The sequence below is a fragment of the Elephas maximus genome, chromosome 17 (assembly GCF_024166365.1).
Source record: "Elephas maximus indicus isolate mEleMax1 chromosome 17, mEleMax1 primary haplotype, whole genome shotgun sequence".
Lineage (NCBI taxonomy): Eukaryota > Metazoa > Chordata > Mammalia > Proboscidea > Elephantidae > Elephas > Elephas maximus.
Genome location: NC_064835.1, coordinates 55328443 through 55341784, shown reverse-complemented (window position 1 = coordinate 55341784; position 13342 = coordinate 55328443). Strand labels below are relative to the sequence as shown.

Below are 13342 nucleotides of genomic sequence, written 5' to 3'. Positions count from 1 at the left end.
GAGGACACGAGGCCCCAGAGGGCCGAGCTCAGTCACTGTTTGCTGAATGTGGAAGGGCCTGGAAGCCTGCTGGAAAAGAGAACCTGCATGGGTGTGCTTGTTTGTTTGTTTTAATTACTCTCATATAGTGTAGAAGTCAGTATTTCTCCGCACTCCATTTTGGTATTCGTTCTTTGTGCACTTCTTGCTCAGGATTCAGCTCCAGGAGGGTATTTTTCTCTATTACTTTATCAACTTCGGCCACAAGTTTCATTTAGTTTAGTTTAGTTTACATTTTCTCACCCTTTTCTCCTTTCCTAATACCTGTTTACCTGTTTGATGTGGCTAAACCAGACAAACCACTGCCCTGGCGTCAATTCCGACTCATAGCGACCCTATCGGACGGAGTAGAACTGCCCCATAGAGTTTCCAAGGAGCGCCTGGTGGATTTGAACTGCCGATCTTTTGGTTAGCAGCCCTAGCTCTTAACCACTACACCACCAGGGTTTCCTTGATGTGGCTAGTTCTCCTAAAATGCACACATCTACCCACCTACACATACACACACAAAACCAAACCCCCCACTACTCATACATACAATCAGCACCCCACTCATAGACACACACGTCCTACACCCCACCCCCGCCTCGCCTTCCAGGAACACATGCGCACAGGCTGCCCTTCACCTTTAAGCCTTTTCTGTCTTCTTTGTGGCTTCTCCCCAGGACCTCTTCACATCTACCATTTGCAGTGCTCCCCATCTCCACCACAGTTACAGACTGAAATATTGTAATTTATCATTTCTTTTCCAGGGAGTTTTTTTTTTTTTTTTTTTTAAGCTTTCCTCTGTGATGTATAAATAATAAATAATTCCAGTAGACTTGATAGAGAGTGTGATTTTTATGCAGTTTTTCAAGCGGGTTCAGTGCAGTTACTTTCAGGACAACAGTGGGTCAAGGCATGTAGGGAACTCATTTGGCTGACACTGCAAAGCTTCTTGTCACATTTCCCAAAGTGTGTTCCTTGGGTTCCCATAGTCGAAGCATGCATTTCAAAGGAGGCCCTCTCTGCTAAAACAGGTTTGGGGAATGCTAAAGTAAACTGGCTCCTTTAATGCAGAATTCCTCAAAGCTTTTTATATAATTTGCTCAGAGCCAGGCAGTATTTCCAAAACATATTTGGTCAGGAAAACTTATTTTTTCATCAAACATTACACTCTCAGCTCAGCGCTCCATGGAAAATAATTTAGAAAATAATGTCTTAATGACAGGAGTACATTTGCCTCCGTGCTGCAGAGAAGCTTTTGCAGTTGCTCTTATTGAAGAGTTCAAATTCACCTCATATTTCCATCAAATTGGTACTTCTTTATATTTGTAGTCCAAATATATAGTAAAAAATGCATCGTATAGCCAATAGATGATTCTGGAGAGTCTCCTGAAATCTCAAAGCAAGTGAAATAATTTTTATTACATTTTATGCTAATTTTTTTTTTTTGTAAAGTAGTTCTTTGAAAATCAGTGATCTTTATAAGGAAGATTGTCTAATTCTATTTTGATTAGGTCTTTGTATAATCATAATACCAGTACCTAATGCATGTTACACGATCAAACAAACAAAATTATCATAAATGTGCCACTGGGAAAGAAGCAGAAAATGAGAGAAATGGGGGTTGGGAGGTGGGGTGAAAGAGGAGAGAGGAAAGAAGAGAAAGGAAATTCAAATGGATCCCACTAGGGGGAGTCACTGCAGACACAGCTGTGGCACAGATGGCAGGTGGAGCAGCAACACTTGTGCCTTCTTCTGGGCACCACACCTGTGATGATGGACCCTGTCTTATTACTGAGCTCTGTGTCTGATTTTTTGACAGGATTTGGAGGGTTGTGCACAATCCCAGACCACATGGGACAAAGTCTGAGTAGCACATTTCTGGGTTAATACGCCTTTCCGACCTCTTCCCAAGATACAAGAGAGTGCAAGTGTGGGGTGGTCCTCCATGCCAAAGTCGGCCACAGAATAGCTACCTTTTTTTTGCAAGACCTTGTGCGTCTGCCCCCTAAGCTTAAGAGGGTTGTTGTTGTTAGGTGCCGTCAGGTCAGTTCCGATTCATAGCAACCCTGTATACAACAGAAGGGAATGCTGCCTGGTCCTGTGCCATCCTCACAATCATTGTGATGTTTGAGCCTGTAAAGGCTGGTCCAGCTCCTGAATTTGAACTGTGTTTGCATCCACCTCTGGACATCTCCACCTACATGTGTCCAAACTCCTGAAAGTTAGGGATAAAATCTACACTTAAATTCTCTGTGATGCCTTCCCTCTGGGAATTACCTCAGTTTTCTCCTTATCCATCTTAATACCTCTATAAGGGTACAGTCGTTTTAATTGTAATAAATCACACAACACACCCATGCATTATGAATTTTTTTTCTAAAACACTTCTTAAATAAAAGTATTAATTCCTAGTGGGAAATTAACCTGTGGTGAGTATGCCTGTTGAATGTTATCTGCCCAAGTTTCAAAACACACCTTCACAGGACTGTCCACTTCAGGTGAAGAGGGTCACAATGAATGCAGCCTTGTTGATTACATATTGTATTCTAGCTCTGGGACGCTAAAATCTTTCTGTAACCCCTAAAAGTGCTACAATGAAATGTGTTTTCCTTGAAGGCTATGTATTAAAAGAAATGCCAACCTAGTATCACAATTTGACTTGAAGATTCTTTGGTTGAGAAATCCTTTGCCAAGAACACGTTCTTCCCACAAGATGGGCTGTTTTCTCCCTGAAGATTAGATTTGGAGCGAAACACTTTACAAAAAGAGTTGCTACTTTGACAAGGCTACTTTACAATTTGTTTAACTAACCAGTTTCTTGTCCACGGAGAGTCTTGTCTCCACCTGAGTTATGGCCTGCTAACAAACGAGGGTGCAAAGGCAGGCGTCTCTTCTCCGCTAATTTTGAATTCTAATCCTTGCAGAACAAGATTATCCTCGACCCCATGACGTTCAGCGAGGCCCGGTTCCGGCCGTCCCTGGAGGAGAGGCTGGAGAGCATCATCAGTGGCGCGGCGCTGATGGCCGACTCGTCCTGCACGCGCGACGACCGGCGCGAGAGGATCGTGGCCGAGTGCAACGCGGTGCGGCAGGCGCTGCAGGACCTGCTCAGCGAGTACATGAATAACGTAAGTCCGGGGCGCTGCGCGCGCCTCTCCACCGGGCCGCGCCGCGCGCTGTGGCTCCTGGAAAAGCCTGCGCGGCCGGAAAAGGGGGCAGGTGTTCCCTGAAGAGTGTCAGGTGTAACCAGCCAATGGCTTTGGGAGCGGCTGTGTTCTGATTTCCTCTCAGAGTGCATTTTTTTAGTACGGAAGGGATTGTTGGAGAGTAAAATCTTAGCCACGCTTTGGCTTTTTGCTTGAGTGATTCTTAGTCACTTTAGTGGCTGGCGTTTGATGTCGGTGAGGCCTGAATTGGTAAAAAATAGATGATTGAGGGACTCAACCGAGAATGTAGAAAAGCCTCTCTTACGAAGAGGACTTCCAAAGCCCAGGTTATCTTCATCCATAAGAGGCATTAATTAATCTAATGGGTTTTAAAGTGTTTGTATAGAGGTGGGAAAGTCTTAGCTGCAGTTATAGCTTAGAGGGATGTTATTGCTTGGTTGTGCATTGAGAAGCTCTTATGGGAATGATTCACCACCGTTTTCACGTAGGCACTAGTGGTATCTAGTTGTATTGTTGTATTAGTGGTTATAGTTGTATTGGAAACCCTGGTGGCATATTAGTTGTATTGCAGCATACACAATAGCCATCTTCTCCTCCAGTTACAAAATGTGATGGTTGTTCTATGCCTGAAAACTACCAGGAGGAGATGAGATCAATATTCTTGGTCTGAAAGGCACTGAATTAATTCTGTTGATTCGCTGCAATCATTCAGAGGAGGAGACGGTGTCGGTTCCCTGAGCTTGCAAAGCTTCCTCCTGTCCTGGGCTCCTGGCTTTGGCAGAATTAAGCCTAAAGTAGAAAAATGTATTTTTTACATTACATGTTGAAAGAATATGCCAAATAGTAGGCAGGCAGGTCACGGGGCACTGCAGACCTGCTCACAACGTTGGAAGCACATGCTCTGTCCCGGCAGAATACCCCCAGGCAGTGCTGAGACCAGCAGCTCCCCAGTCCCTCCCTCCACGCTCCAGCTTCTTCTCCTTCCCACTTCTCCCACCTCTCAGGGACCTGCATCCAAGCAAGGAGCTGGCACTGGCGGTAACAGTTCTACTCCTGCCAGGCTCTCCAGAGAACTTTGATATAGAAAAGGAGGGGCCCAATCAGAGCGCCCTACCAAAAAAAAAAAAAAAGTTTCTTTTCTGTGACCCTTCAGATTCTTTGACTTTGGAAGATCTGCGCATTTTCAGCACACAAAGAATAAGGTGTGGATGGACACGTCACGGGATGCCCCACTGCTTACGAGAACTTCTGTGTAGGACCCTGGATGGCCAACACTGTGATTTTAGCTTACAGATACTATGTAGGGTCCAGCCAAAATGCTGATCACTGGTTTCTCAGACCCTGAGTAAATCTTTTGAATAGCAGATTTGTCAAACAAGGATGCTTATAAATCTGGGATTCTGTTTTTTTATTGTTAGTTTATAACAGAACAGCCACGGTCAAATTACTTGTATGTGGAATTTGGTTTTAGATTAAGGTATGCTGATATTTTTGATACCAATAAATAATTTTACCAAAGAAAGAAGGAGAAAATACAGAGATCACAATGATGGTTAAGATCTCAACACAAATAAATAAGAAATAATGTGTATTCCTGGCAAGAGAAATCACAGAATGTGATTAAAGAAGTGTTGATTGAGATGTGACATGCAATTTTCAGACTGGTGTCTAGAATCTTGTCAAGTGTAAACTGGTAGAGATTAGAAGAGCTGATAGATTTGTGTATTTCATTGACTCTAGGTGCTTGTTTTTCTGTTTACAACCTTGCGATGCAGGAATGTTTTATAATTTTATTGAAAACATGGTTTCTATTTTGACATGGTTTCAGATAATACCTCGGTGGGTATAGATTTTGCTTAAATTCTTTTCACATTAAACCATCAGACTCAAAACTTGAAATAAAACACCTTCTATTTGACTTTTATATAAACCGTATAAAATTTAGTTGGACTTCACACTTCTTTGGTGATTTCAAGGTAGAACTGGTTGCAACTATACCAGCTTCATAGTACTCAATTCTAACACCACAGAATCAATTTTGACATGGCATATATTAATATAAATACTCAAATACATCTATGCCTTGACTGAAAAGTCTTTAACAGCAACCAGCTGTGCCTGGATTGTCATAAATGTATGTATGACATATGTCTATACACACACACACGTGTATGTACGTAGAGCGAAAGTGGGAGAGGGAGAGGAAGCTCTGGGAATAAAGGTATTAGTACATATCACCCTGAAGATTTTGTGCTATACTAGGCAATAACATTAGGATGAAGAAGTCATTAGACTGAGAAGAAAAGATTTGGAAAATGGCGTAACAGACGTTTATGGATTCTAAAAAATTCTTGTTCAATCCTTGATGAACACTCAGCTTGCAAAGCTCAAATGTAGCCAAGTTGTTCAAAAATCCTATACCTGCCAAGTGGTATGGGGGGAGAGGGTGATTGGTAGGCGCAGCCTTACAGTAAATGATTGGGAAAGGGTAGTCTGCATGGGACCTGGGCCACAGGTTAGCCACATGGGTGACACTGACCTATGGGAGCCAGTCGTGTGTTAGGTATTTCACAGATGTTTATGAAAATTATTGTATTTGTGTATAACTTGCAGAAGAAACAAAAATTGTACACTTGAAAGAAACTGTGGCATGAGCAGAAAAGGCTGGGTCAGCAGACACAGGTGGTAACAATTACGATTGCAGAGCGTGATCACAGTAGAAAAGACTGCTGTGATAGTTCTAGGAAAGACCTGGGGGGCCTTAACATATTTTACCAAGTTTAAGATATAAAGAAAAGTGAGAAGATGCTTAGAAAGAATTTCTCTTTTAATTGGGACTTTATTGTTATACATATGTGGAGAATAATGGGTAGCAAGAGACTCTCTCAAAAGGACTTATAACCTATAAATGTTAATTTGGGTTAGCGCCGTCAATGTGGTTGTTTGGGTATTATGCTGATTAGCATAAATAGTTTCATTTTATAATGAAGTCATAAATTTTCCTCCAGAACTTATAATTTTGGACAGCTTTTTTGTAGTGTAAAATTTTTTATTGGATAAACAAAATCTTAAAAGAGAGCTGATAATAAAAACAATTAAATGTGGCATTTTATTGTCATGGATTTTGTTGTGCGTTCAAATTTAGAATATTTTGCTTGTTCAACAAGTACAAATTGTGTGGCTGGCTACTTTGTGCCAGGTACTGTTGAAGGCTTCTGGGGATATAGGAGCGAGAAAAATAGACACAATTTTCTGCTCACTCTTGTCAGGGGCAGACAGACAAGAAATAAATAATTCAAGCAAGGGTTATCTCGGGTGGTGATCAGTACGATGGGGAAATATACAACAAGGCACATGGAATACAGTAAGAATGACTTGAGAAGGGTTGGTTGAGAAGATGGCATTTGATCAAGAAGCTTATGGAGGCGAAGAGCAAGAGCTCTGGGGTGGAAGGAACAGTGGAGTGAAGGACCCTGCTGTGCAAAGGTGCTGGTGTGTCTGAGAAACCCTGGGAGGCCAGTGTGGCTGTTGTGAGTGTGGGGGTGATGGTAGTAGGACATGGGGTCTACAAAGTGACAAGGCTCCAGCCTGTGAAGGCCCTTGATACGGGATTTGGCTTTTGCTCTGATGAAATGGGAAGTCACTGGAGGTTGTTGGCCACAAAATGCCATGACTTAGGTGTGGAGAACAGACTGTAGCGGTGTAAGGGGTAAAAAGCAGGAGGGCACATGGGGATACTTCTAGAATAATTTTGAAGAGGAGTATGGCTTGGGTCAGAAGGTAGTGGTGTAAGTGGTGTGAAGTGTTCAGGTTCAGACAATATTTTAAATAGAATGTGTTTATAAAGTAATCAGTGAGGAAAGTGTGACTGTGTCATGTACATACAATGACACTGGGGGCTGTGAATGACAGTTGCTGTAATATCCGCCTCTATTAATATGGCATCTTCATTTGATATCCTCATTTAGTTTTCATTGCAGGGAAAATTCTGAATTACTTCAGATGCGATAACGATTTGTAAATAACTCACTTTGCAGTGCCCAGACACTCTGCTGGCCAGATTGCATCTGGCAGAAGACTTCAGTAGGTAAATTTTGTTTCAAGTTGTATCACCAAAAATACCTAAGTACAGTTCACATTATTGTAAAAATCAGGCTGTTGAAATATAACTTATGCTAAGTTCTAAAACTGTGATACAGAACTCTAAGGAGAAAAACATAATACACTAAGTTCCAAAACTACAAATGCAGGACCATAAAGAGATGCATTCAACTGTTACATTTTGTGCACAATTCACTGTTAAGCCTTGATGAGAATATGATGAACAGATGTACCTGGACCTTGCTGTGCAGTGTGGTGCTGTACAACCTAGATCAATTTTATATATATGTGTGGAAACCCTGGTGGAATAGTGGTTAAGAGCTACGGCTGCTAACCAAAAGGTCAGCGGTTCGAATCCACCAGGCGCTCCCTGGAAACCCTATGGGGCAGTTCTGCTCTGTCCTGTAGGGTTGCTATGAGTTGGAATTGCCTCGATGGCAACAGGTTTTGTTTGATATGTATACGTATATATGTATATGTGTGTGTATACATATATACATATATATGGGGTGGGATATGTACATGGATAGCTCTAAATTTTTTTTTAAAGACCAATGCAGAGCTACAGTTTTTTAACAGTTAAAGTTTGTATATGTTTGTATAATGATGGCGGAGAACCTGGTGGCAGAAGGTAATGACTTGATGGTCACTGTTATGTTAAAATGTAGCAGATTATCTTTTTAATTCTATTTTTAAAAATAATTTAAAAAATGTATTTTTTAACAAATGATGTTTTAAGCCACATTTATCCAGACCTCCTGAGGCACCTCAGTCGATGCCTTTGCATAGTATGTAAAGCACTAACATGATGTGTGTGTAAAAGCTCACGAGGACAAATGGATGTGGGCCAAGTTCCTGAAGCATTGTCACCATGGCCTTTGCTGTAGAGTGGAATTTAACCTGAAGTGCGTTCTTGATGGGTCTCTTCTGAGAGGGCTCAAGGACTTACATGAGTTTAAAAAGGTCATTGCCAACTTGGTTCTGAGGCCCACACCATGGCCAGACTCCCACACATGGCTCTGTCATGTAGTATGAGTAACATGTGAAATGATAACCTAGAACCAGGGAGCTCTGAAAATAGTGAGCTTTTATACTGGTTTTTATAGTATGAAAGAATGATATGTTCATTGCATAGAATTAAAAAAAGGAAGAAGATAAAAATTATGTATGATCTCATTCCCTAAAGAAAATCACTGTTAATAATTTAGTGTATGCCTTTATATCTTGCCAATGTTTTTAAGTTTATATGAATGGTATGCACACACATGCACATGCACACACATACATACACACATACACACATGGTATATATACATATACACACAGATGTATTATGATTTGAATTTTTTAAAATGGACTTATTGTAAAAATGGTTCTATTTATTTGCCTCAAATAAATACCCTATGTTTTAAAGTTCATCAGGGTCTTTCTGGAGATAGATAGTTGAAAATGTTAAGGAACCTTTGTTGGCCACGTTGGGACTGGGGCTGCACCTCCTCTGCTGGTCCCTAAGTAGCCAGAGGTGTTTCTGGTTGCGTGGCACTGCCTAGAAGAATGCTATGGAGGTCACTATTGCCAAGTCCAGGAAATACAAAAAAAAAAAAAATGAGAGCCCTTATAACATGAGCCAACTTTTAGAGACCTCGGGGAAAAATGACTAGGAATGGCAACCCTGGGAAACAATGAGATCAGGCCTCTGAAGTCTTAGAGGTGGGATGCAGTGCAGTTTGCCTTAGTTAGGAGAGGAGGTAACTTCCTTTTATTGGTCTTTTAGAGACAGAAAGACCAGGGTTTCCCCTGAGCGGGGAGCATATGTCCAGTCCCTCTGGGTCACGGAGATGGGGTGAAATTGTAGGAGCATCAACATGAGAAATGTTCCCGGTACTTTGTATTAATATGGCCTTTTCCCTTTAGCTCCAAGTTGTTATTGTATAAATCTTGGATTAAAATTAAGATTGGTGGTTAGAGGTGAGAAGCTGTTGTTAGTGTTTTCACAGAATCTAGACTTGCTCTGAAGTGTTCAGAGTAGTCCCCCAGGGCATGGGTTTTGGAAACTCAACCAACACACTGGCTGACTGAGGACCCAGCCTGGCTGGACTTAGACCTGAGAAATCTGCAAAGGGCATTTCCTTGTATTGTGTTGTTGTCATTGTTAGGTGCCATTGAGTCGCTTCTGACTCATAGTGACCCTTTGTACCACAGAACGAAACACCGCCCGGTCCTGTGCCATCCTTACAGTTATTGTTATGCTTGAGCCTGTTGTTGCAGCCACTGTGTCAGTCTGTATCATTGAGGGTCTTCCTCTTTTTCAGTGAGTCATTTTTCTATTAGGCTCTCCTGAAAGTGAGCTGGAGTGCAGCAGTAAACTTTTTCCTCATGATGGGATATAGCCAGTTGGCAAAGGTGAGGCCCACTTTCTGGCAATCTCGTGAGACTGAAGATTTGGGGAAAACAGTTAGCCTTGTCATCAAAACAAGGATCCCAGTCAGTTCTGTAATGAATGAAGTCTGAGCAGTGAAGGCCACACTAACTCCAGGAGTGCAGTCCACTTCTCCATGGAGGAAAAGCAGAGGTGAGCATATCCATCTCTCTCCTGCTCTCCTCTTCTCTCCTTACCTCCCTCTCTTCCTTCCTTTTTCCTTCACACAACTGTGTGCCTGGTGGAATTTTTAAAACTTCTTTTCAATGCACGGATGAACTCCTAGGTATGTAAGGGAATCTCTCAGAGGCAAGAAATGACAAGAAAGCAATAGAGACTGGCCTGCAAATTTCTCAAGGCATACGTAAACTTGGGTTTTAAATGAGACACATGGGCAAAGAACAGGAGACAAGGTCTGGTGACCCAGTTAGTCATTTATCATGCTGACACAGTAAGATAAGGGGCCCTAGTATAAAGCCTGGCTTCCCAGATGGTGATGCCATTAGGAAATGATTTAATAAAATTGAAGTTCCCTATAGAGAGAAATGGAGCCCTGGTGGTGCAGTGGTTAAGAGCTCCACTGATAACCAAAGAGGTCAGCAGTTTGAATCCACCAGCCACTCCTTGGAAACTCTATGGGGCACTTCTATTCTGTCATATAAGGTCATTATAAGTTGCAATTGACTCCACGGCAATGGATTTCTTTGTTTTGTTTTAAGAGAAAAACAGTGGGAATATGTGCTGTCTTGGCCTTTGAGCAGAAAAAAAGGACTCTTGCCTTGGAAATCTTTTAATCACAAATCCACAATAGCTCAGTTTGGGGAGCCAGAAGCTATATTCCAATATAACCTAAAGTTTATCCAAAATTTTTTCAAAAGTATTCTCTGTTGTCTGTTGCTAGGCACCCGGCAGAGGCAAACATCAATCCTCTCCAAGGAACACACTTTAAACCCAGTCCTTAAAGAATTTCCACAGATAAGTTACAAGGAACAGAAGTTGACATTCTGTAATCACTAGAAACAACATAAAACAAAGCCACCATGAATGGGAGTTGGCAAAAAAAAAAAAAAATTTTTAAAAAAGCGTTATAGAATCAGATTCACAGAGGCTGTAGCTACTATAATCATTACAGATTATAAATTATCTTTAAAGAAATTAAAGAGGGCAATGAGAATGTGATTAAGGGTGAGGAGACTGTCAGAATTAAGTGGGAAGACTTGGAAAGAAGATTGGGAGTTGTGGTGACTGAGAGTTTTGGACTTCCCTGATGAGGTGGGATAGGAAGTTTTTGCTACCACAAGCCTGGCCTAATCATGAAGAAAGAGGCATGGTAATTGAGAACATCTGCCCTTTGCTGTTTAGAGTGATGCCGCTGTGCCCAAACCAGAGTTATCTGCTGGTATGAGTCAGAATTGACTAGATGGCAACGGGAACTTTCAGGGCACTTTCCATAAACCTTCAAGCTGTGGTCCTGATGGTAGCACCCAGATCACCTAGGCAGGGTTTAGGTACCAAGGGGTCTTCCTCCCATATCTAGGCAGCTGCCTCTTTTTGTATGGCACCAGCCTATCTCTCAGAGTCTCAGGTCCCTCCACTGTAGGCCTGCACTATTCTGACACTTAACAACGAGTTGATTGGATACCATTCAGTATATCCATGAACTTCTGAAGGAAACTCTTCTCGGTGTTGGAAGAAAAATATCCATCAAATGAAACAGGAGATGGAAATATAAATCTATCACAACAATAAAAATTCAGTTTCATACTTAGAAATGTAACTAGCTTTTCTCTTTGTAAAACAAGCCCCCTCACTATGTCCTTGAAAAGTGGTTCTCAATCATACAAGGTTAATCAATATGTTGGGGAAGAGCAAGTAATGTTATAAGAAATAAGGGGCTGTCTTGGACTTAGTCTGTGAGCAGTGATTGTTGACAGAATTGACTGCTGAGTCATCAGATTTGATGATCCGCATTAAGGCAGCCTGGAGCAAAATCCATCAATTGATCTTTTAGGGAAAGCATTTCTGGTGTGTCAAGGGAGACCTCAAAAAGACTCTACCATCAAACTGATATGCCTGGATCAACCTTACCTTGGTGTTTCCCAAGAATGTGAGAGCCCAGAGCTTTAGGTTTCTTGTCCCCAAATGGGCTGTTCCAAAGATAAGCTCACAAAGGCTCCTTCCTTGTGCCCGATCCTCCCTGTGCCCGTTCCGAAAAGTATTCCCCTTGATTCATTTAGAAAATTGTTATACTCTAAGAACTGGGTGTTTCACTGATGGTGGCTCCTCTCCATGCCTCAAACATACCAAGCCCTTTTCTACTTAGCAGCTTTACACTTGCAGTCTCCTTGACTAGAGTGTTCTTTCTCAAACCTAACATGGATAGCTCCTTCTCCCTCAAGTTTCAGCTCAAATGTGTTGCGCTTGATTACACCGCCATGTTTATTTCTGTCATAGCACCTGCCACACTCTAAACTTACATCATCTTTTTGTTTGCATTGTTATCTGTACCTCCAAAGGAATATAAGCACTCAAAAGCAGGCACCATGTCTTGTTCACAATCCATAAACCCATTGCCATTGAGTCGATTCTGATTCATACGGATCCTATAGGACAGAGTAGAATTGCCTCGTAGGGTTTCCAAGGAGTGGTTGGTGGCTTCAAACTGCTGACCCTTTGGTTAGCAGCTGAGCCCTTAACCAGTGTATCACCAGGGTACCTAAAATAATACCTGGCACATGGGAAGCTCTAAATAAATATTTTTTAGAATGAATAAATGAATTCCTTCTCATGGTCGTCGTCTTCTTCTGCTACTGCTACTACTACTACCACTATGAAACCTAGCCCATGTATTTTGAGTCTACTGAGCCTTATGCCATGGAGCAACATCATTCCTCTCTTGACTTTGCTACCTTGATAAGACTGTAAACATATCAGCTAAGTGGTTCTCTCATGCCTCACTTTGCAGTACCCAGTCATTTCCCTGCAATTAAAGCTTGACTTAAGGCACTGGCAAAGGCTCACCTTACTTCTCTCCAGAAATGCCTGCAATGATCCCTGTAACTATTAGTACAGATTAAAAAAAAAAAAAAAAAGATACAAAGCATTTCATTTGCTTGCTTTGCAGTTCAAAGACCTCCTCCAAGCAACTGACTTTGAATTCTGCCACACTTAAGTGTTTCCTACAGGGCAACCTGCTTGGGCGCACATTCCTGGGAATGTGTGAGGGGAGGAAGGAATTGCGTTCTGTAGGCTAAACCTGGATCTCTGAAGATTATTTAACTCATCGCTCCCTAAAAGTCACAAAAGAATTTGTATACACACATAAAAATAAGAAGAAGAAAACTTAAGAAGTAAATAAATAAACCAATGGAAGAAAATGGTCGCAATTCAGCTACTTGACAATTAGGCACTCTGTCTTCAGAGTCCCAGCCCAGGCACAGAATCAGAGGGAGTTAAGAACCTTGAAGTTTAACAGGTACCCCAGGTGATTGTGAGAAGCAGACAAGTTAGGGGAACTATAATGTAATAGTCATTGGATCAAACCAAGAGTTAATTTAATTTAATACCAAGGTTTAAAATGGGTTATCCTTTTGTGAATGGGTAAAACTGCCTTTATAAAAAACCATCA

At 41.6% G+C, this 13342-nt stretch overlaps 1 protein-coding gene across 1 annotated transcript in view; it reads left to right on the top strand.

The window, feature by feature from the left end:
• CTNNA2 (catenin alpha 2) overlaps positions 1 to 13342 on the top strand; it is a 1322153-nt gene that overhangs the window by 435891 nt on the left and 872920 nt on the right. The window contains exon 7 of the mRNA XM_049856958.1: positions 2952 to 3155. Within this exon, the coding sequence (XP_049712915.1) occupies positions 2952 to 3155 (204 nt within the window). The remainder of the gene's footprint in view (positions 1 to 2951; positions 3156 to 13342) is intronic.